The sequence below is a fragment of the Myotis daubentonii genome, chromosome 6, assembly GCF_963259705.1.
Source record: "Myotis daubentonii chromosome 6, mMyoDau2.1, whole genome shotgun sequence".
In the NCBI taxonomy this organism is placed as follows: Eukaryota; Metazoa; Chordata; class Mammalia; order Chiroptera; family Vespertilionidae; genus Myotis; species Myotis daubentonii.
The window spans coordinates 2967487-2991512 of record NC_081845.1 but is presented as its reverse complement, the minus strand read 5'-3'; the positions used below and the strand labels follow the sequence as shown (position 1 = coordinate 2991512).

The 24026-nt window shown below is 50.4% G+C and overlaps 2 protein-coding genes across 4 annotated transcripts in view; one reads left to right on the top strand and one right to left on the bottom strand.

The window, feature by feature from the left end:
• PRKN (parkin RBR E3 ubiquitin protein ligase) overlaps window positions 1–24026 on the bottom strand; it is a 533123-nt gene that overhangs the window by 428346 nt on the left and 80751 nt on the right. The window lies entirely within an intron of this gene.
• On the top strand, window positions 4017–6468 carry LOC132236418 (high affinity cAMP-specific and IBMX-insensitive 3',5'-cyclic phosphodiesterase 8A-like). Its single transcript, XM_059699579.1, has one exon. It carries the CDS (start codon window positions 4017–4019, stop codon window positions 6414–6416), a length of 2400 nt encoding a protein of 799 aa, XP_059555562.1. The 3' UTR covers window positions 6417–6468.

Genomic DNA, 24026 nt, shown 5'->3' with positions numbered 1-24026 from the left:
AGAAAGCAAGGTTCCGGGAAAAGGATTCTCACAGTAACACAGACATTCAAGATGTACTCTGCCGCTAACCCAACCATTTTGTGGATGAACAGATGTGGGGGCGTGGGAGGGGAGAATGGGAAATCAATCAGGTTTTATTTCAGTGATCGTGTAGAATGAGGCATCATTCACGGACACAGAGAGGATTCGTGGAGAAATACGTTTCAGGGGGAAAGCAAGAGCTTAGTTGTGAACATATTAAGTTTGAGATGTTCCAGAAACATCCACGTGGAGCTGTCAACCACGTAATCTGGATAAATGAGAAAGGGGCGCGGAGGGGAGATCCAAGTTAGAGATACAAATTTGGGAGTTATTAGCATATAGATGGTTTTTAAAGCCATGGGAACGTAACGTAAGGAGAAGGTGACGAGAACTCGGTGCCACGATATGAGGAACTTGGAAGGTGGTCAGATGCAGACCAGAAAAGGCATAACACAACAATGGAAATCTATGCGTTACAGGAGCCTCTAAGTCCCTATAGCCTTTTAACATACTTTCTGGGTGCTGCTCTTACTACAAATGTTTCCTTAAAATATATTTTGATTTTAGAGAAAGAAGAAGGGAGAGTGAGAGAGAAACACTGATCAGTTGCCTTCCTTATATACCCCAACCTGGGACTAAAGCCAAAACCCAGGCACGTGCCCTGACGGGGAATCGAACTGACAACCTTTTGGTGCCCAGGGCAACTCTCAACCAACTGAGCCACACTGGCCGGGTCTACAAAGGGTTTATTTGGCGGCTTGATGACTGAAGTGCACTCTTCCTCATTGTCAATATCACCCCATCATCTTCAGTAACCAGCTACTGTTCTGTGCGTGCTCTGTCCACTGAGCCAGACCGGCCAGATGCGCTATCCACTGAGCCAGTTCCTTACAGGTCCTCCTTAGCAATCAGGGACACACCCCGAGCTGTTTTGCCATCAGGCACTTCAACAGACAGAAATTAAACAGGAGACGATGCTCCGCCCACACGAGGAGGCAGGCCATGGCAGGAAAACCAGGACTCTGACGATCTAGGTTTGTCACACTGCTGTGACCCAGCTGTGCCCAGGACTGGCCTCTCATGAAATGAGTGGTCTAACCAAGTGTAACAGCGAGCCTGAGGAGCAAAGCCAATGAACGCTTGAGACCACTGTCATTCAAGTTTTGTTTATATTTGTATGTATTTCCTTACAGATTAATATGATGACAGAAAGGGCTGGACATGCTTCGCAGCTTCATTAACAGTGACTCCCTTCCTCGATTAAACTCATGAAGAGGATAGATTTAGGTTTAAAAGATAGCATTTCCTTATGTGAAAGACCATAGATGATTCTTGGTGTCTGAGTGCAGTGAAAACCTTTAAACAAGTTTTTACTCAATTATGTTAGCCACATAACTAGCAATTATGTATATATATTCATACATATATATTCTCACATGTATTTATATATATACACAGATATATACATATGTACACATATAATCTTGGGTTAAAAATCAGTCTAACATTATGTTCATAATTATTTCAAAAGAGCAGCCATTCAGTTAGCTGTAAGTTCATAAAGGGCCAGCACATAATTCCAAATTAGAAACAGGAATGTCTAGTCCAGGGGTGGGCAAAGTTTTTGACTCGAGGGCCACAATGGGTTCTTAAACTGGACCGGAGGGCCGGAACCAAAGCATGGATGGAGTGTTTGTGTGAACTAATATAAATTCAAAGTAAACATCATTACATAAAAGGGTACGGTCTTTTTTTTTCAATAGTTTTATTCATTTCAAACGGGCCGGATCCGGCCCGCGGGCCGTAGTTTGCCCACGGCTGGTCTAGTCAATGCCATAATAAACATCCAGAAGTCAAAGAAGGGCGGAGCCCAAGCAGGTGCTGCCTGCAGCCTGGTCCTGTCTTACGTTTTACAAACAGAACATCACAATCCTCAGAAATCCAGCGACTGTCAATGAAGGCACAGGTCCAGTGCCCACAAACACGACTCACAGCCACCCTCACGCCCCTCCCAGTGCCCCGTCCACGGAGACGCACTGCCCTCTGATTTTCACACTCGTTAATTCTCTGCCATAAGTCGCAGCTGCACACCCGCGTTACCCACACGGCACAGATGTCAACCGCCCACGTCTGTCCATTCGGCTGCATCGGTGTGCACTCAGCTATCTCACTGGCATGAAGAAGAGGCCCTCAATTAGAGCCCAGAGGGAGAAGCAAACATAATGATAAACACCCAAGTGCTCAGTGAGCGCGCTGCCCACTGGGTAACTAGGCACCAAAACAGAGGAAGAATGAGGATGGTCACAGAGCATTTCCAGGTACCAGAGGAGACGCTCGAAGAGGGGGATGCCTGGTTTGAGCCCTAACTGGCAGGTGTTTAACCAGATGGGACGAGGAAGAGGACAGCTGTGTAGCAGATCGCCACCAGGGGCAGGGCTGGAGGCTGAGCCAGGATGGCATTGATAATGCCGCTGTCCTGGGCTCATGAAGCCGCCTGCCTGCACTTGACCTCAGCCGAAAGGCCGAGACCTGAGCGCAGGGTCACGGATGGAGCTGGCTGGCGGCTGGCGGGCTGCGGGGCCTTTCTCTAAGGACTGCGGGCGTTCTTGTGGGCAGTGGTGGCTATTGCAGCAGTTTCCATCGGGGACCGCCAGGGTCATTTTTTGGTCATTTTATGGCACCTTCAGAACAGACCAACTCACAGAGGCTGAGGGGCAATGTGGTAACACTAACTTCAATCTAGAAAATTAACACAGCAGATCTAAAAAAGGTAGGATCCAAAATACCTCCTGCTTCCAATACTTTTCTGGGAAAAGGGAGATTATTGGTCAGGCAGCGCCAGTCGCTGCCTCCCCAGGTCATTTCCCCCTGCCCGGGTGCTCACAGCCCCCCTCCCCCCACCGCCCGTGCTCACAGCCCCCCACCCCTCAGCCTGAACCCTGGCACCTTCACTGTGGACCTAGTCCTCCACAAGGTCCTTTACAAACGGTCCCATCTGTGCCATCTGTGCCTGGGGATGGCCACGCGGGCTCCTCAGAGGTGGGAACAGAGCCTAGGGCGGCCTTCAGGGAGCCATGCCCAAGACATTACCTTTCCCGGAAAAATCCCCTTCCTGACTAATTCATTAGTTACCGCTCAGAGTTAAAGCGCTCAGTGTTACTGCGCTGGCTTGGAGGCCACTGCAGAGCAAACAGGCGGGAGGAATCTCTGGCTGCATAACGCCCCCCCCCCCCCAAGGCTCGCACCAGGGGACCCGAGGGGGGCTCCGCCTGCCCGCCCTGATGGCCACGGGTAGCCGGGCACTTCACCGTGGTCACAGGCAGAGGCGGAAACATCGCTGGGGAAACAGCACTGCCTGCTCCTTTCAGAGGCCCGTAGTCACCTACCAAATGTCCGAGAGAGAAATACTATCAATTCTATTGAAAAGCAGAATTGCAGGAATCCTACTGGCTCTTTCAATAAAGTCAGCCATGGAATCACGGGTTATAATATTTGCTACATAGACAGACGTTACCTATCGGTTTATTTAAAACGTTTATGGAGAGTCCAGCCCGCAGCCCCCAGCGAGCGCAGAGCTCCCAGGGCTCTCCACAGCGCACCCTGGCGGCCGGCCCGCGACCGCCACCTCCCAGGGCCACGCCTCTCTGCGCCGGCTGCCCCAGCCCCCAGCTCCCAGCCCCCTGGGCGGAGCCTAGGCCTGAGCTGCGGGGGCTGAGCCAGGGCCATGCTTGGGGGTCGGGCCCAACCAAGGGAGCTGGAGGGACTCCCCAAAATGCCCTGAAGGAAGGGACGGACTGACGGATGCCATGCGCGCAGGAGAGCGGGCGCAGGAGAGCGGGCGCGGGAGGGCGGAGGACAGAGGGCAGAGGGCGCAGGGCCTGGAAGGGCGTGTGCGGCGGGGCAGCCGCGAGGCGCTGGGCTGGCGGGCGGCCCGTTTGCTGAGCGTTCGGACCGGGTAACGGCTGCCTGCCAGAGTCCGCGGTGCCACCACCGCCATGGGCTGCGCCCCGAGCGTCCACATTTCCTCCGAGGCCCCGGGTGCGTACCTGGGCGGCAAAGAGGAGGAGGATGCGCAGAACCCCTGGGCGCTGCTGCAGGGCGCCACCCTCCCCTCGGACCCCTACCTGCCTCGCGGCAAGATACCCACGTCGGAAGTGCAGTTCGGCCCCATGAGGTTTCACCCGGACCAGCTCCAGGTGCTGCTGGCGTTCAGCAAGGACGATAACCAGTGCAAGGCCTTCCGCCAGGCCTGCGACCAGGCCGGGTTCAAGTGCACGCTCACCAAGGAGATGCAGGCGGTGCTGACCTGCTTCCTGTCGGCACACCACGACATCGTCATCCTGGACCACAGAAACCCCCGGCAGCTGGACGCGCGGGCGCTGTGCAGGGCCATCCGATCCTCCCAGGTTTCCGAAAACACGGTCATTGTCGGGGTGGTGCGCCGGCGGGACGGGGAGCTGCCCGTGATGCCCCTGCTCACTGCCGGCTTCACCAGGCGCTACGTGGAGGACCCCAGCCCCCTGGCCTGCTACACGGAGCTATTGCAGCTGCAGTTCGGGGAGGTGCGGTCCCAGCTGAAGCTCAGGGCTTGCAACTCCATCTTCACGGCCTTGGAGAAGAGCCAGGACGCCGTGGAGATCACAGGCCAGGACCACCTGGTGCAGTACGTGAACCCTGCGTTTGAAACGACCGTGGGCTGTGACTCTCATGAGCTGGTAGGGAAGGAGTTAGCCAAACTCCCTGTGGGCGAGAAAAAGTCCGAGTTGTTCCAGACGATCAATTCATGCATCACGGAGGGCAAGGAGTGGCAGGGCGTCTACTGTGCCAAAAACGGAGACAACACCCAGCAGAACGTGAAGGTCATCCCGGTGAGCGGGCAGGGAGGGAAAATCAGACACTATGTGTCCATCATCCAACTGAGCAATGGAAAGAGCAAGGCCGGCCTGCAGGCCGACTCGCTCACGGACAGCCAGGTGGGGAAACTGAAGGACAGGAGGCTAAGCTCCCGGGCCAGTGAAATGGCCGGCCAGAGGCGCCACTCCTCGCTGGCCCGGATCCAGCCGGTGGCCATGGAGGCGCCCATCACCAAGGTGATCAACATCATCAGTGCCGCCCAGGAGAACAGCTCCGTGCCCGTGACCGAAGCCCTGGACCGGGCGCTGGAAATTCTGAGAACCACAGAGTTATATTCCCCGCAGTTCGGGGCGAAGGATGAGGACCCTCATGCCAATGACCTCCTCGGGGGCCTGATAGTCAATGGTCTGCGGAGGCTCTCTGGGAACGAGTACACTCTTTCGGCCAAAAACCTCCCGCGAGCGTCCAGCAGCATGACCGCCCCCCTGCCCCTCCAGGACGTCCCGAAGCAGATCGCCGAGGCCCTGGAGAACGAGGACTCCTGGGAATTTGACATTTTTGAACTGGAGGCTGCCACGCAGAAAAGGGCTTTGAGTTACCTTGCTATCAAAATCTTCTCCCGCTTTGGCATCTGTGAATTCTTAAAGTGCCCGGAGCCAACCCTGAGGCTGTGGTTGCAGATGATCGAATCCACGTACCACTCCTCTAACCCCTACCACAACTCCAGCCACGCGGCTGACGTGCTCCAGGCCACCTGCTACTTCCTGTGCCAAGAGAGGATAAAGCGCGCTTTAGATTCGGTGGACCAGGCCGCCGCCCTCATCGCGGCCGCGGTCCACGACCTGGACCACCCGGGGAGGACCAACCCCTTCCTGTGCAACTCGGGCAGCGAGCTGGCCATCCTGTACAACGACTTCGCGGTGCTGGAGAGCCACCACGCGAGCCTGGCCTTCCAGCTGACACTCAGAGACGACAAGAGCAACATCTTCAAGAACATGGAGAGGAGTGACTTTCGGACGCTGCGCCAGGCCATCATCGACATGGTCTTGGCCACGGAGATGACCAAGCACTTCGTGCACCTCAACAAGTTTGTCAACAGCGTCGTCAAGCCCTTGGCGGAGCTGGAGGAGCGCGAGGAGACGGATGCAGTGCGAGCGGACATCAACACGATGCTCAGGACTCCGGAGAACCGGACGATGATCAAGCGCATGATGATCAAGTGCGCCGACGTGTCCAACCCCTGCCGGCCCTTGGAGCAGTGCATCAAGTGGGCCTCGCGCATCTCGGAGGAGTATTTTTCTCAGACCGATGAGGAGAAGCGGCGGAACTTGCCCGTGGTGATGCCCGCTTTTGACAGAAACACCTGCAGCATCCCCAAGGCCCAAATGTCCTTCATCAACTACTTCATCATAGACATGTTCGATGCGTGGGACAGCTTTGTGGACCTGCCAGTGCTGGTGCACCACCTGGACAACAACTTCAGGTACTGGAAGGAGCTCGACGAAATGAACGTGCGGGGCTTCCGCCCACCCCCAGTCTAGGACACGGAAGGGCCCCTGTGCAGAAAGCACTCTACTCGCCACTGTACTGCGCCAGCGACTCTGCCAGTGAAAAGAAATGAGAACGGAACACTTGTTTCGTAAGATTTTATCGGTGACTTCTCCAAAACGTTGCCTTATTTTGTAGAGTGTTTAGACCAAATATTCTCGTGGGGAAAAACAGCAAACGGGGGATATTTACTAACTTGACTTTTTTGAAAGCAACCTGTACCCACCTTCAGTGGTGATGTATAATTCCAGATCTTTATGGAAGTTCTGTACCTGCACACGTTCAATAAATGTAACACCATTAAAAATGACATGTGAGGACATATCAAAGCACTTGTCATTTCATTTTAAACTTAAAAAGTGTTTACAAAATATTTATGGAAACCTGTATTTCCAGTGGCCGTGCAGCTGGCCTCGCACAGCTATGTGACCTGAAATAACGTGTTTTGTGCCCCACCCCCGCCCTCAAGACCTCCCCCGCCCCCATGCGATCTGCTCATGAACAACCAACGCTGTGCACATTTAACAAAAGGTGATGCAAACGTTTCGCCGAAATCCTAATTGTCGGACATAACGACTATAGATTCTCTAATAAATGGCCCTTTAATTGCTCACCTTTCTCAAAATCATCTCTCTGAACTTTACTTACAATTACTGATATTGCCTGCTGGGTGCTTCCTGTAAATATCTATAAAATCTCCATATAGACCCACAGTAGTCTCCGTTCAGCTCCACTCAGTTTTGCATCCTAAGGGCCGTAAAACACAAACCCTGATGATACTACCTCCCTCGGTGGAAATCCTTTCGGTTCCATTGTTTTCATGATGAAGTCCAACCTCCCTGTGGAGGTGCACGAGACCATGAATGACTTGAACCTCCCCTGCGTCTTCAGCATACACCCCCTGTGGGTACCGCAGCCCAGTTTCCAGGGTCCCAGATACCTCGCTGTCTCACCTCTATGCCTTTGCACACACAGTTCCCTCTACTGACTCACTCTTAAAGCCCAACAGGAAGGAGCGATCATCCCAGAAATGTTTGGAGAGCTATGCACAATTATTAATAAAAGTCAAACTAAAATAGCATGCTACCCAGAAATACTGAAACATAAGCCAGGGTGTGGGACCTCGGGACACAGCCACCAACCGGAACAGTGGTAAGCGCTGGACAGAGACACAGCGATACCTAGTGTGAGACATTCACACTGAACTGGAACCTCACAGATTTTCTCAGATAATCACAGCTTTTCTTTAAGGAATGGACTACTTCCTCTTCATCTTGGCTAAGAGGAGAATGGAGACAGGATTTGACAGCTCTCAGGGCATCTTAGTAACTAAAGATTTACCACCAGTTTGTGGGTTCAGTTTCTTCTAAATAAAGTAAAAGTGGCAGAAATAAATGCCTGTCACTTCTAAACATGACCCTAAAAGATAAAACATAACAGGAAAAAATGATGACCGTTTTTACTACCCAAATCTTTAAAATGTCAGTGAACCAAAACGCACACAAAGACATCCATACAAATGAAGAAACAAATCACCAAGTAGAAAAATAGTCACAACCGAGGACAGAGCCATATCGGTATAAACAGCTTTGCCAAATTTACATAAAATGATAAATACACAAACAAGCAAAGGTACGAACAGATAACTTAAAAAAATAAAGATGATCAATAATCTAATGAACGACATAGAAAAGAATCTCAGTTTGACTTGTAAAATGTGCAAAGACTAAAAGGAAGCCACCATCAGTGTCCACGAGGGTCTGCAAACATCTCCCCACCCCACCCCGATCCCGTGGGTGGGGACATAAACGTCTGTTCAGCAGGCCATGGGTTTCAAATGTGCGCTGAAGGAGTAAATACGCTCTTCAAACCAGCATTCGCTCCCAGGGAGGTACCCAGAGGAAAGACTTAGATGAATAAAGTACTATTTAGTCATGAAAAATAGTAACCCCAAATCCACACCTCAATCCGTTATTATGTGAAAACTATACACATCACAGTATTACATAAGCCTCTGTTTTGAGTGAAAATAGAACAGGTGCCTGTTGGGAGAGGTCCAGACAGTGGGTTTGCATCAGAAGTGTGACGGTGGCATCACGTGCACGTACACGTGAGTGTCATGTTTATTATTCTTTTTACACTTTCTACCTTTTGTACATATTTACGCAAAGTATGAATTTTCTGTAATCGGCTGACAGCACTGTTTTTAAAATAAAGATTTTGTTTTGCGGACAATAAATTTAGGATAATTATATATGGAGTAAGAAAGCAATGCATCCATGGAAAAGAAAGAGTCAGCTTTAAATTACTGATCACATATTCTGTTTGTTCGTCACTTAGAATATTTTTTTCAAATGGTTTCAGTATAGTAAAGCCTTAAACGGCTGGCCCCACGCACTCTTCATTTGGTTTTCCACACACAGTGTATTTTAAGGGCTGCTCATCTGATTGCATTCCTTTCATTTAAAGTCATCTCATCAAAATGCAAAATTCCTAAGAGCTGTTTTATCTCCAAAAACCCCACATTTAAGTCTAATTTATGTCTTATATTTCTTAGTAAAAGGAAAACACATTTTACTAAAAGTCAATGAACTTAAGCTGTAAAAGGCCAAGGCTGACGGAGAAGTGAAACGCCAGGAGAATAAAAAGCCCGGCCTTCAGCTCTCACCCACACGCTCCCTCCCCTGCAGAAGGCCCTCCATCAGCAGCACGCCTGCCCCCACTGCCCGCAGGCTTCCTCAGCCCGAGTGAGTGAGGAGCCTGCTCATGGGCCTCAGGCTTCTCCAGACCGAGACCCGCTGGGGGGATCCCAACCTCGCCCTTCCCCACTCCTCAGTGCCCCTTCCCAACAGGGTCCTGCGGGCGGACCTCAGCCTTATGCTCTGCCGGAGGTCTGCCCCGCCTGCCCTGCCCCTGGGGTGCTCCGCAGGAGCTGAGGGTTCTGGCCTCCTCCCAGGCTCTGCCTCTGCCCAGGGCCTTCCCCAAAGCTCCTGCTGTCCTGCACCTGGAACCAACGCCCGTCCTCCCTGCCGTGCCCGCCCGCTCCTCCAATCCTGTGGCTTCAAGTCCAGCCAACCTCTTGCTAATTTCAAGGCTCTGACACCACACTTCCCGGTTCCTCTACCTAGAACAGTGGTTCTCAACCTTCTGGCCCTTTAAATATAGTTCCTCATGTTGTGACCCAACCATAAAATTATTTTCGTTGCTACTTCATCACTGTAATGTTGCTACTCTGATGAATCATCATGTAAATGTCTGAGATGCAGGATGGTCTTAGGTGATCCCTGTGAAAGGGTCATTCGACTGCCAAAGGGGTCGCGACCCACAGGTTGAGAACCGCTGACCTACAGCATCCTTTGGACTCTTTGGTCGACCAGGCCTAGTAATGCCCGGGTTCCTTCAAGACCAAATTTCAGCATTTCTTCCCCAGTGACTTCTAATCCCTCTAGGGAACTAGGTGCCCACTTCCTTCTCTGGGCAAAACACACACATTTTCTCTCTCTCCCTCTCTCTCTCTTCTCTCTCTCTCTTCTCTCTCTCTCTCTCTCTCTCTCTCTCTCTCTCTCTCTCTCACACACACACACACACACACACACACACAGTTATCTGGCTGATATTGTAACTGCTTGTTTACATGTCTTTCTTCTCTAAGCTCCTTAGGGAATGCCATACCTGAGTTGTCTATATACACCCAATACCTCCCCTAGGTCAGCAGTAGCCCACACCACAGTCTCCATACGTCTGCTGAATAAATGTAGTGCCACCCATCAGGACACTTAGTTATGTGCAGACAATTTCCTCCGTACGGCACACATCCTTTAACGTGGATCAGGTACGCGTGGGGCAGGCTTCTGAGGCTGGAGTGTCTGTGAGGGTCAGCTGGACACCTGCACCTCTGGAGACCGGAACCATCGCCCCGATGGCGCTTGGACAGTGCGGAGAGACTTCCAGGAGGGGCTGGGAACCGGGAGGGATTTAGCTGCTGCCAAAGCTAGTCCTGGGTGGCAGTTCCCGCGGCATGATGATGACAATGATGGCAGAGAAAAAAAAGGAAGATGCCTAGGACGCCCACAGTGCGTGCCAGGAATGGGCCGGGAAAGGTTGTGTGTGTCTGAGAAGGTCCCTAGTGTTCTGTTAGCCAATAAGTCCAGTGAGGCCAGCAGGGGAGGCCCCTTTTCCATGGGGGCCTTGTGACTCTACTCACCTGATAGCTGGGAGCTCCCATACCGCCAAGAGAAAGGTGACCATCAGCAAGGTCATGAGCCTGAGCCTCTGGCTAGGCGACATCCACAGACTCCCAGGGCCTTTCTGATTTCTCCAGAGCCCTCCCCTCCACAAGATCTGAGCTGCGCACCGCTCAGCTGCAGGGCTGAGCACACAGTGGGAAGCCACACGCACCTGTTGGCTGAGAGGACTCTGACTGTGTGCTCCTCGGGTACAAGGAAGTGGGAGAGCCAGACACCCCGCAGCGGGCTCTGGACAGGGGTCACCAGGAAGTGACGCCGCCGACCCAAAGGCTAATAAGAAGATTAAATGTATGAAAAAGAGGACTGAGGCTAATACAAATTTGATTCCCTTTTCCCAAAGGAATACCAAGCATCGGAGATGTAAGAGGTTAAGTGAAGGGCCAGTGAGATGGTTAGATTCATTTATAAGTGAGTTACTGTGGAGGAGAGGTTCTGAAAGATTAGTTAACTCAGAATGAACGGTAAAATGTTCAAGGCCGTGCTATGGTAATTGATGAGCACGTGGAGACGGATACTAAATTCCTAACTCGCCAATGCGAGGGTCCGAAGAGGAAAAGGAAACCAATCTTGCCAAGGAATGTACACAGCAATTTGCAGATCTTCATAGACAAAGATAACTATTAAACTTGGGTTTAGTTGGTTTTTCCAACTTACAGAGTTGGGGAAGGCAAAGGAAGTAAGTTAAGCAGAACTATCTGTGCTTTTTCACACAATTTGCTCTTTTTCATCCAATTTGCTCAGTTCTGCCAGGGCTGGCCAAGCTGTGAGACGGAGATCGGCCAGAAAAACCCAAGGGAGGCCAGCCATGGCTCCCGAGCCCTGAGCAGATGCCCTCACTCACCAAGGGCTGTCAGAGCAAAAAATGTCCACAGACCCAGATACAAAACTGAGTTGTTTATTCCTAAGCAGAGAGTGCTCACCACTTTAGTCAAGTCATTGAAATTCCCTGTGGTTAAGTCTCTTACATGTAAAACATAAACGAACATGTGACTCTCTTGGATGCCATTATTAAGCCTTTCACACATCGCAGGGCAATCTGGAGGGGCCGGACACAGAGGGGCTCCAGATGAGCCTGGGAAAGCAGGCCTTCCAGGAGCAGTCCTGCCCGGCTACGAAGTCCTCACTGTTTCAAAGAGGTTAGACTGGTAAAAACTGGCCCTAAATATTTTGAAAGTAAAGTGAAATTCAATGGGATAAAAATGCATGTCCACACGGCTCCAGGCACATAAGAGCGGACAGTCTCTGTGCCGGCGGCTATGCTAGTTTCAGGAATTAGCAATTCTGAGGATAACACACCCTGACCAGGGACCCTGCACCTCTGTTTCCACAGTTCACCCTGCCATGGGGATAGCCCAAGTGCCCTACAAGAAAAGCGAGTTATGGCTAGAAATCCATGGCCAGGAACAAGTTCAAGTTGTAATTTGCATGACAATGTCAGCACTGCTGTATCCCTTGAAAGCCAGAGCCAGAGCTCTTACACTCAGTTCTCTCTGCATTTCAATAAAGGCTCTGATGGATCCAGGTTCCTGTTTATTGGAGCTTCTGGATCCCATCCTCCATGACTATAGAGCTGGGTGCCCAGGAGGCCTCCAAAGCTCAGGGACTGTGGTTTCAATAGCACCTTCCAGATCTCCAAAACAGAAACACTGCAGCAAGAGCACTGAGCCTTTAAGCCAGTGGTTCTCAACCTTCTGGCCCTTTAAATACAGCTCCTCATGTTGTGACCCAACCATAAAATTATTTTCGTGGCTACTTCATAACTGTCATGTTGCTACTGTTGTGAATCGTAATGTAAAGATCTGATATGCAGGATGGTCTTAGGCGACCCCTGTGAAAGGGTCATTTGACCGCCAAAGGGGTCGCGACCCACAGGTTGAGAACTGCTGCTTTAAGCGGTTACTGCACTATTCTTCCCACCTGCCTGTGAAGTCAGCCTCTGTGAAAATGTGGCCACTCTATGGGGGAAACAGGCAGAGCCTCAGGGTTTAGTTGGCCCTTGAGGGAACCAGCAAGAAGAGGCAGCGCACTCCTTGTGGCTTGTTTCCTAGCTCCTGGGATCCCTTTCCTCCCACAAAAACACACCTGCACACACCTCCCCACCTCCCCGGGAAAGAATACTAGTACAGGACTTGCTACCCACAGGAGCTGGCTGCTGGGGAGAGAACCAGTATATTCCCAAAGGCCTTCCCTGAACACCACGGTGGTTTTTCCCTGACAAATCCCACAGGTATTCCCAAAATGGATGTGTGCACCTGGGGGCACTTGTGCACTCACAACCTCTACTTCAGCCTTCTCTCTCCAAGGGGGTGGCCATTCCAAAGGGTCACCCAGCTCCCCAAACTCTCTGAGCACACACAAGGGTTCCCACTCTCAAATGAAAAGAGCTGCCAGCTAAGCAAGTGACCCTCTAAAGCAGTGGTTCTCAACCTTCTGGCCCTTTAAATACAGTTCCTCATGTTGGGACCCAACCATAAAATTATTTTCGTGGCTACTTCATAACTGTAATGTTGCTACTGTTATGAATCGTAATGTAAATATCTGATATGCAGGATGGTCTTAGGCGACCCCTGTGAAAGGGTCGTTCGACCACCAAAGGGGTCACGACCCACAGGTTGAGAACCGCTGCTCTAAAGCAAGGACAAGAATTTAAAAATAAAACAACTTCAGAAAAGCCACATGGACATGTAGTCCCCCATCAGCATTCTGCAATCCTTAGACACCGCCTGGGCACAGCGCCCGGAGGGTTGTAGCTGAGTGACCTGGGGGTGCCCGCGGACAGAGAACTCCCACTCCACACGCCAATACTCCCTCTGGTATCAGTGAATCGGCAAAGTCAGCTGCTGAGGGCATTCCTCTGTGGCTCCTGCCCAGCCCCTGCAAGAGTTCAGACAGTCGGTCCTCATGAGGAACAGTATTTGTGACAAGGTCACCGGGCAGAAATCTTTAGGATGAGACCACTTGCTTCTGGACCCCGGGGTCGGAAAGGGAGTCACAGGTAAAAATGGAGCTAATTTCCACTTGGCTGTCATTATATTCACCTTCGCGAAATGATTAAGAAAAGAAAACCAGCCATTTGACAAATATGGGGCTATCTGCTATAAAAGCATTGCCAGAATATTGTCTAAATTATTTAACTTTTCAGAGCCCACAAAAATAAATGCTTTTATTAAACTGTACTAGAAATTGCATTTTGTTTTTATCAGATAATAATTACATGACCATGTTCAGCCCAGGGAACACACTGAAATAAATTAATATTCACTCACGATGACTATGTTAGCACACCTAGAAGTGCTGTGGTTGTTTGACCAAATGAATTCATTGCCCTGACGCATTCAATTTCCCCACCAGGGCTGCATTTAATTCTTCTGTGCTCAGCACTCCGACTCCAAATTCCCCAAAATTCCTGACTCCATTCATTTCTTTCCATCAATATTTAGTCAAAGTTTCCTAAGAGCCATGCTGAGTGCTGGGCACTGGTGTTCACAAAATTAATTTTCCAACTTATCAAAATTCCACTCTTCTCTCATTTTCTATTAGCAATACTTTGTGTGCAGATATGAATAATAAGACAGAACAATAAATGCTCAGTCAATGTTAGCAGTCACTTTTGTGGCCTCATTCCAGGGGGGATACACTGAGCATTTCTAGCTTTGTTATTTAGTTATCACATCAACCACATCATCTCAGTGTTGATATCATCTCCAATATCACAGAAGCAGAAGCTGGGTTTAGGAAGTTAAGCAGCTAACCTACTGTCACACGGGGACTGAAGGGAGGACACAGCACTCACACCTAGTTAGCCTGAATCGTTACCCTCTGGTGACGGGGAAAGTGACAAGTCAATTCAGTATACAAGATTAAGAAGATGTGAATTGGGGGGATATCATAATATTGCAAAGTACCACATCTGCAATAAAGTATGACTAAGCAACTCAGACTTGAAAATACCCTGGCCTCAGCTGCCAGAGGTCGCTGCCTTGCCGTGGTCGCCTGATAGAAGAAGGTGCTCTACTCCAAAGACGTTTCATCCGGCCACTGCCACAGCCTGTGGCAGCCACGGAGACGTTCCGCTGTGACCGTGAGAAGTCTGCTTTCAGATGTGCAAGGAGGGGGCCTACGTCCACGTGACGGAGGATACCGTCTTTTAAATCGGTGAGCACGGCGCCTGAGTAACAGTCACCGTCACCGCGCCCAGGTGGTGAGCGGTGTCGGGAGTCGCAGGAGAGAGAGCGCCTGTGTGACCCTTCCCACGCTGAGTTACGGGGGAGTCACAGCGAGGGGGCCTGGGTTCACCGGGGGGCTGCGGGCTGCATTCTAATGTCACAGCCTCACCTGTGAAATCTAGTGTCAGGAGGCGAACAGCTTCCTAATCTAATATCTGCCGCCTTTCCCTGAAGCAGCAGAGTGGCTCTGTGAGCATCACGTGCGTCTGAGGGAGAAGAACAGGCCGGACGTACCGGAGCTGTGAGAGCTCGAGACCAAAAGACCCGTCTTGATTATTTATGGAATTAAGTGGCTTCAATGAGCCTCTGCCGGGTGCTTGGTGCCTGGGAAAGGCGCTGTGGCCACCCGGGCTGCAGACACACTCCTGACATCAACCTCGCGCACCTGCAGTCACGTACAGGTAACCCGGACAGGGTGACACTGAGCGGAGCAACCAGGCCCAAGTGCAGAAGGATGTGCGGCACTCCTTGCGCCACCTCAGTAAAGAGGACATTTAACGGAAACACGAAGTGAGCATCCGCAGCATCCGCGAAACTCTACAGTCACAGGGATTGTCGGCATCAACGCCAGCACTGCTTTCTGTTCTGGTGGCAACTATGAAAGATGGCAGCACAGAGGCCAAGAGCCAGGGGTGGCCCTTCCCCTACGGGTGATGGAACATGCTCTCAATAACCAGAGCAACATTCCACTCATTATCATCATGTGAAGAAAGGCTGATCTGATGATTATTTCACATGCATAACATGTAATTACATATAAGCATAATGGGTAATCAACCAGGCAACGGTGCTTTATCTTTAAGGATTTCAAAATAAACCTCCTTGAAAATGACAAAATGACTTGTCTGATGGAGAAGCACAGAAATACAGCAATCGTGAGAAGCAAAATGAAACCCTCACTTGAATTATCACGCAGAAAAAAGGGAGGAAAATTGTAATTATCTATGTTGCAAGGAGATTAAACATCTCTCTCATAACTCCGGCTCTCAATACCATAAATAAATAGAAATTTTTCATGTTTCCCCTGGAAAAAATGCTGCAGCAAGATTAATTTATCTGAGCTAAATGAGTTTTGCTGAGAAAAAGGCCAAGCGATATTTCTGACTGAGAAGGTGAATGAGACATAACCTAAGGTAAGGAATGGAAATGTCCTTAGTAGGTCTAAGATGACAGAAAGGTAATATTCCCCACATGATAGCAACTACTACAACTCATCTGGCAAGAAACAGAAACTAGGATTTTTAAAAACAACAGTTTCCTCTGACAATGGGAAGTCACCATATTCCAGGGGGGCGGGGGGGGGGGTGAGGGGGTTGGAGAAGGGGAGGAGCGTGCACTGGAGCCAGGCCCATTAACAAAGCAATACATGCTCCTTGTGGCATTTGCCCTCCACACAGAGAAAAAGGAGACCTCTTTGTTGTCTGTGCCTAAAAGCAATATATTTTTAAAATAATATTAACCTTCTAAAAGCACAAAACCGCCATTCAGATTAATTTTCTAAAAGAAAATATCTGATATAAAATTTCAAAAAACCTGCTGATAATCTACTGAGCGAAAAGTCAGAGTAAAGATCTGAATTCCAAGGTGATGGCACCTTAATCCACCTGCAAAGCCAGTCCCTCTTTGTTTTTATTTGGAAACTAGAGGCCCGGTGCATGAAATCTGTGCACGGGTAAGGTCCCTACACCTGGCCGGCAATCAGGGCCGATCTGCAAGGCGACTGGCAGGGCAATCGCTCCCCAACCCCCCCGCCCCCCACCCTGCTGGCAACCGCCTTGGCTGGCCTGGGGCCTGCGGGCAGCTCCTGCATTGAGCGTCTGCCCCTGGTGGTCAGTGCGTGTCATAGAGGCCTGTTGTTCAGCTGGTCGTTCCACCGTTCAGTTGATTTGCATATTAGGCTTTTATTATATAGGATGAACTAATCAGGTAGAAAACAGGCGGCCGGGACAATGCATTTCAAAGCACCCACTGGTCTCTCACTGCCTCCTATGCCCACCTGGGTCTCCGGTGCAGGGTCTTGACGGGGTTCCCCTCAAGTCAGTGTCACGAGGCGCACACTGTGAGCAAAGGTGGGGAAGAGTCAGGCAGACATGAAGGCATAACCTGGGCAAGTCCTCGAGATGCTGCTCTGAAACCAACATTTGGTTCATTGCTCATGCTTCTGCCCTTTGGGGTCTGTCGCCGAGTAGCTTGCTGATTTAGGGAGGGGTCCATCCAGAGCAATGCTGGCCCAATAGAGACATCGTCTGAATATGGAAAGGACAGGCAATACCCCACGGGCCCTCAGCTTTTGCTCCGAGAACCAAACGACACGGTGACCCGCATGCGCAGACGGACGGGAGCACACCTCCGGGCCGACGAGGCCCATCCTGGCCCCGTGGAATGGCTGGCCCCTGGGATGCTCCCCTCCGGCCGTGCACATGAACTAGCCTCTCAGCTTAGAGCCAACGGGGGACACAGCCACCAGGCCGGGTGGCGTCAGACAGGTGATGGCAGGCCCTGGAGGGCAGGCCTCTGCGTGGAGCCCGGCCGGATTCTGAAGGACGTGGCCCTCACGCGGGCTGTGCTGGAGAGAATGGGGCTGACAGCTCTGTGGTCACGAGAGACCTTCACAGGGGCCAGGGCCACGGAGGTGAGCGGGACTGAGCGCACACAGGCAGAGGGGCGCAGTGTTAAGTTATTATTGTGAAGACAGCACCGATGGAAAGAAACATCGCACTGGATTCAAGTGTATCTCTGCTGTGTGCCCTAAAACCCTACTGCCAGGCATCACCTAAAACATGAGCACTTTTCCCCACAATCAATAAGATGGGGCAAAGGGGCTTACCAGGAAACAGTCGATACACCAAGGATTAAGTTAAACTTTAGGTAAGCAAATTTAGCAGCAACTTTAAACATTTCTGCAATGAAAGATAACACTTTTGACAATTACAAAAAAGTGTGAATTGAATAAGTACAGTACTCCACTCCCCTTGTAGTAATAATTAGTGATTTTTTTTGACCCACATTCTAATTCAGATCCACTGAAACGCTAGACAGAAAGTTTTAATGAGGTTAAAAAAAACCACGATAAGAGGAAAAAGATGAGGTTCCAACAATAGCAGACATCTACATGGAAGTTTCACAGTTTACAGGGAGTGTTCACAACTGGGTCTCATTTGGTTCTCCTGGCAGCTCTGTGGCAGAAGTGGGCTGCCATTACCCCATTGGACATTTAGCCCTGCGTTCGTTCACTTTGGTTCGCTGCTCATGTCTCTGCCCTTTGGGGTCTGCAGCTGAGCAGCTCGCCGGTTCAGGGAGGGGTCCTCCCAGAGCAGCGCTGGCCCAACAGAGACAGCGTCTGACTGTCTGAAGGGCTCATCGTCCTCTGCCTGGTTCCAACATCTACTCAGAAACAAAACGGACGCCACACAAAGAAATGTGATTTATGCTCTGTCCTGGGAATTAGGACCGCAAACCGGAGATACGGTTACATGATGGGGGAACAAACCCACGCAAATACGTTCGTTCTCTTCAACCATAACTCAGCTTTATGTAAATGGGAACAATTTTTTTAAACATACTCAGAAGGATGAATACTAAGAGACATGAAAAGAGAAAAATTCAAAATAAAAATTGCTTTAAATCTGGTTAATATATAAAGAAAACTGACCTGCGTGTGGACTGTAACAGCACAAGAGGACAACACGACGCAGTCTCGGGAAGCTGGCACCTCCCCTGACCAAACTCGCGGACGTGACCTTGGGGCCCCTGCACAGTGTGGCTGTGGGCCAAGGGGCCCGGGGGCAGGGCACTGAGAACCCTGAGCCATCCTGGCAGGGGGCGCTGCCCGGCACACGAACCCCGCAGGCTGAATGTGGGGGGCGAACATATGAGCAGAACCAGGTGACTGAAGGGAAGAGAAAGCCAGGTCCCAGGAGAAGCAGAAAGGCCGGAGACAGTCCGCAGGCCAGTGAGGCCGTGCCTTTCAGAACCTCTGGCTGCGTCCGAAAGAAGAAGCAAATTCTAAGTTGCCGAATCAGTGACAAGTGGAACCAATGGCGGCCACCGTGACTGGATGGCACCTGGCGGGACGCTGCAAGTCTGGGAAACAATCCCAGGAACGAAAACATCCTCTCCCCACCCCATTTACCAGCTTGACCCCTAGATTCCCGCGGGGAGCCATGGCGCCATCTCGGACCTGTAATCGGTGAGCTTGTGAGGAGCCTGCGGCCGGTGGCAGAGGGTGTACTGTGGACCGACTGGGTCTGTGCCTTGGGCAGCTCCCTGGGGCCAGACAGGAGCAGAGAGTGAGGCTATAAAGGGTGAGACGGAGGAGCCAAGGGGAAGGGCGCCCGGCTGAACCCCAGGGGGTCACACCAGGGGACATCCATGGCTCCGATGGGCAGATCCCTGGGCAGCGGGGACAGGAATGGCTTTCAGCGCAGAAAGGAAAGTTTTGATAAACATTCAAAAGCTCTGATGTTGATTTTGTTTCTGCCTTTATCCCAAGCAAGCAGAGATCAGAGCAATAGTAGTCTTCAACCTTTTTGCCAAATACTTTTTAAAAGATTCTGAGAAAATGGCGTGTGTTTTTGCATAGTTTGAATAGACATCTACCATGTGTTATCCTAAATGTAAACAATTAAGATAAATTTAGTTCTACTACATTGCAAAGACGGAAAATTCCACATATATTTGTTACCATCTTTTAAACAGACCCTATGGGATCTGAATACCACAGTGGTATGTTCCCATTATTATTCATTTTAAAAATACACACAGAAGTTCAATTTTAACAGCTGGAAATTTTACATCCTCCCTCTTTCTCTTTGAAGAATATCTCTTCTGAATTTTATTCTAATGCTGTATGTTTTTATGCTTCAAAGGCTTCTGGTCACGCTATATCGTCTGTAACAAAAAATGTATCATTTCCTGGGCAATCAACTTACATAGACAAGTCCACTAACTTGGCTCCTTGGGGGAATCCAGTGAACAGAAATTCACATGCCATCCATGCTCACTTAGTTGGCCGTGAAATGCCCACTTCACATTCGTATTATGAAATGAATTCTGAACAATACGGGGCCCAGGCCTGAACTCCTCCTGAGGCTCCTGAACGTGAGGCCGCGGGTGCCGTGTGGGAACACGCCCGCCTCGCTGTGGTCTGGCCCAGGACTCCGCGGCCTCCCTGCTGTCCTCGCCGTCTGAGGACCCCTCCGGGAAGGGGCAGGAAACAGAACAGTTACGTACTGCGCAGCAACAACCAAAAGCCGCTCAGAACTAAATTACCCTAAAAAGCTGTAACTGGTTTTTAAATTTAAAATCTAACAACTTGCATTTTTTTCTTAGGGTTGAACTCTAATAAAATAGAGTTATGTGTTTTATGTCTTTGGTGCTGCTCTATTCGAATAATTTAAAAGTACCACTTTGAAATATAATTTTGATGTTAACCGAAAAGTAAGAAAAAATCGTTTTTAAAAGAAGATCAAAAGGGAGGGAATTAGATCGGGCATTTGCTGGTACCCACGGCAGAGCTCCACCGCACCCTAAGTCTCACTGTGAAGGAAGAGGTCCCAGTAGAATTACAGATGTTAGTGTTAATAAATCAAAAGTCTGCAAATGGGTTTATATTTCAAGTAAAAGTAAAATGAGCTCATTCATCAATGTTTATCTAATATTGCCATAATCAAGTCCTAAAATGTCTAACTTTTAACTTCCTCCAAAATACCTTCATTCTTTCTGAGAAATTTGTTGTGAAACCTCAGGTGTATTTTGGGGAAAAATTATTAACTTAATTGCTAGAACTGCTCAGAATAATGAAACAAAGACATCAAGAAGTGAAGACTACAGACATTTCTCAACAAAAACGGCACATTGAGAGGTTTCTAAACAATCTAAACAGTTTTCTTTTTCTTGCTTGCATTTTCCACAAGTACGCTGTGACTCATAGATGTTTCACACTTACGATTCAATGTGTCAAAGCTGGCTGCAGATATGAAATATGTCATGAAATAGATCCAGACACAGAATCCTGGAACAGACTGTCAAATCTGAGAGAGAAGGTGGTGGGTGGGAAGAGATCAGCCAATGAACTTGTATACATATATGCATAACCCATGGACACAGGCAATAGTGTGGTGAAGGTCTGGGGTGGGGGTGGGGGCAGACTAGAAGGGGCCAGTGGGAGAAAAAAGGGGCGCATGTAATACTTTCAACAATTAAGAGTTTTAAAAAAGAGAAATATGTCATGGCTATTTTTCTTGTTAATCATGTCTATTGCGTGAAAGGTAATGATTATTAAAGGAAGGTATTTCCTACTTTGTATTTATCACAATTTGGTAGTAGCTTAAATCAAATGTTAAATATTTCCATGAAGAGTGCAACACAGACACCGAGGAGGGAAAAAGCAAGTATCAGCTGAATGATCTTTACACACGTACATACCATGTAATCACAGCCCAGACCAAGGAGTAAAAGTGAGTTTTCAACATGAATACTGCTAGCCTAATGTTTCGTTTCAAAATGAGATGGTCGTCAGGTATTTCCACCATAAGAATCAGTTGCCTGGCCACGTGGAAATCACAAGTCAAAGTGTTTCTTGCGTGCAGAAATGCAGCGTTTTATTAGAGAGGGCATTTATAACAAGCTGTTCTCCATTAAAAAAGATTGCTTTCATCACCCGAAGCTTCCCGGTGGCCTGCCCAGCTCAGCGGCGACCACCCTCGGGGGCTACCACTCTCCTGACTTCCATCGCTGGAAATCAATTCCTTTTCTTCTTCAATTTCACAGAAATGGAATCACACAATACACACTTTCTCCTGTCTAGCTTTTCACTCAACTCTTTTTAAAGATAAATTATTTTTAGACTTTATTTTACAGAGTGGAAGGAAGATAGAGAGAGAAGCATTGATCGGCTGCCTCTTGCACGCCCCCTACTGTGGGTCGAGCCTGCAACCTGGGCCTGTGCCCTGATCAGGCATCGAACCGTGAACTCCTGGTTCATGGGTTGAGGCTCGACCACTGAGCCACACCAGCTGGGCAACTTACTTTTTGAAATTCAACCACTTACATATCAGGAGTTTCTTTTACCCTTTAATTACAGACTCCTTATCCATGCTACAATGAAGCCACAGAACATTCACCCCATCTTTTGTTCATGGCTGTGGCTGTGATGCTCCAGGCAGGGCTGTCATCAGGAAGCTGTGTGGACGTTTCCAGTAGGTCTTTCTGGGAAATGTACACTAACTTTATATATATATATATTGATTTTAGAGAGAGGGCAGGAGAGGGATAGAGATAAAATCATCACTGAAAGAGAAACCTGCTCAGCTGCCTCCCCCTCGCCCCCTGCTGGGGAGGACGGAGCCTGCTGCCAGGACAAGGCCTCACCCTGACCAGGGGTGCTCCCTGCTGCTATGTCAGATCTAGTCTTCAGACCTAACAGAGCGCTGGCTCTTGGCTGGCGGGTGCTCCTCATGAATGGACTGTGGCCGGCTAGGGCCAACTTCCCTGTCTGTGTAAGTTTCTCAGTTGTGAACAGAAGGTGGGGGAGACCCTGGCAGCGGCAGGGAGCGCTGCGGCCTGCCGGTTTCTGCGGGTATTTCTTTCTTTATTGATTAAGGTATTTCCTCTGTGTCCTTATCCCCCCATTGCCCCCTGCGGGCGTTTCTACAAACAGCATCAGGCCAATGACCTCTGGTCTCCAGCCCTGATCACTGGAGAACAGGAGTCCAGCGTCATTCCTTGCTTCCTCCGCTTTCCTCTAAGTCAGGGGTCAGCAAACAGCGGCCTGAAGCCAGCCCAGCGGCCCCTGCGTGTGCAGCGCCAGTTGGATGGCAGCCTGGCCACCCGTCTGTCTCTCCGTCGTCAGGGATGCTGAGCTGAGTGGCTGCGATAGTCCCACGTGGCCACACTGTGCACTCCGTGGTCCCCACAGAAAATGCCTGTGACCTTACTGTCGGGGCCGCTGAAAAGTCACAGCGAAAATATCCTCTTTTCTGTACGTATTGGACCAGGAAAGAAAAGGAAGACTGACACGCTCCCGCGGCCACGCCCCACGGGAAGCCAGCACATGCGACACCCACAGGAGGAAGAGGCTGTCACTCCACAGGGACCAGGGGGAGGCAATGAAGGTGAGAGCCACCCAAGGGCGCCAGTCCCAGGGCAGCCCCGCATGTCAGAGGACAGAGACGCCAGGGGCAGTCATGAGGCTTTTAGAGGAAAAGTCCAGAGCCCTCACGCGCGAGGGTCCAGGCGGAAGCTGTGAGTGGGCTGTGAGCGGGCAGCTGTGTCACTCACAGCCCACGCCTCCCCGTCCTGATCTGACCCACAGGCAGGTGATGTGTGACGGGAGGAGCCGCCCCCCCTTCCCCCCCGCCCCCCATCCCCCCCTTTCCCTCCCCACCCCTCCCGCAGCCTATCTGACCAGCGTTGCCTTTCCTCTGCTCACGGGGAGGTTGCAGAGCTGCTCCTGAGCATGGAGGCCGCCTGCTCCAATCAATCAGGGCACGAAACGGCAAATCCATCTTCATCCGCCTCGAAATGAATGGTCCCGCATGTTCTCAGTGCTCCCCGAGGCCTCCTGTGCACCCCCAGCCACTGTGGAAATCCTGATTTGTTTCACAGCCTGCACAGCATCAACCATCAGTCCAGGGCCCTGCTTCCCCAGCTGCCTCCTCCCCCTTCTGCCTCCTGCCCCGGCTCTCTCCCCTGCAGCTGCCCCCTCCACCAGCTGTCTCCCTCCCCCCAGCTACCTCCTCCCCAGCTGCCCCCTCCCCCATCTGTCTCCCTCCCCCAGCTGTCTCCCTCCCCCAGCTGCCTCTCCCCTCCAGCTGCCTCCTCTCCCAGTTGTCTCCTCCCTCAGCTATCTCTCCCTCAGCTACTTCTCCCCAGCTACCTCCTCCCGCCCCCCCCCCCCCTGCACTCCAACTACCTCCTCCCCAGGCTGGCCTCCAGGAGCAGAGCCTGAAGACTATTGATTGGAAAAACACCAAAGACCCTCAAATTCTATCTGCCACACATTTTCTTACTTTCCACACATAAAATAAACACAACTGATCTGTCAGTTTTGGAGCTATGCTGGGGCAGTTCATGACACCAAACCTTCTCCATCCGCTCCCACCAGCCCCCTTGGTCTGGTGTGTGAGCT

Coding starts and splice junctions, on each gene's coding strand:
- LOC132236418 (XM_059699579.1), top strand. CDS start 4,017: ATGGGCTGCGCCCCGAGCGTCCACATTTCCTCCGAGGCCCCGGGTGCG.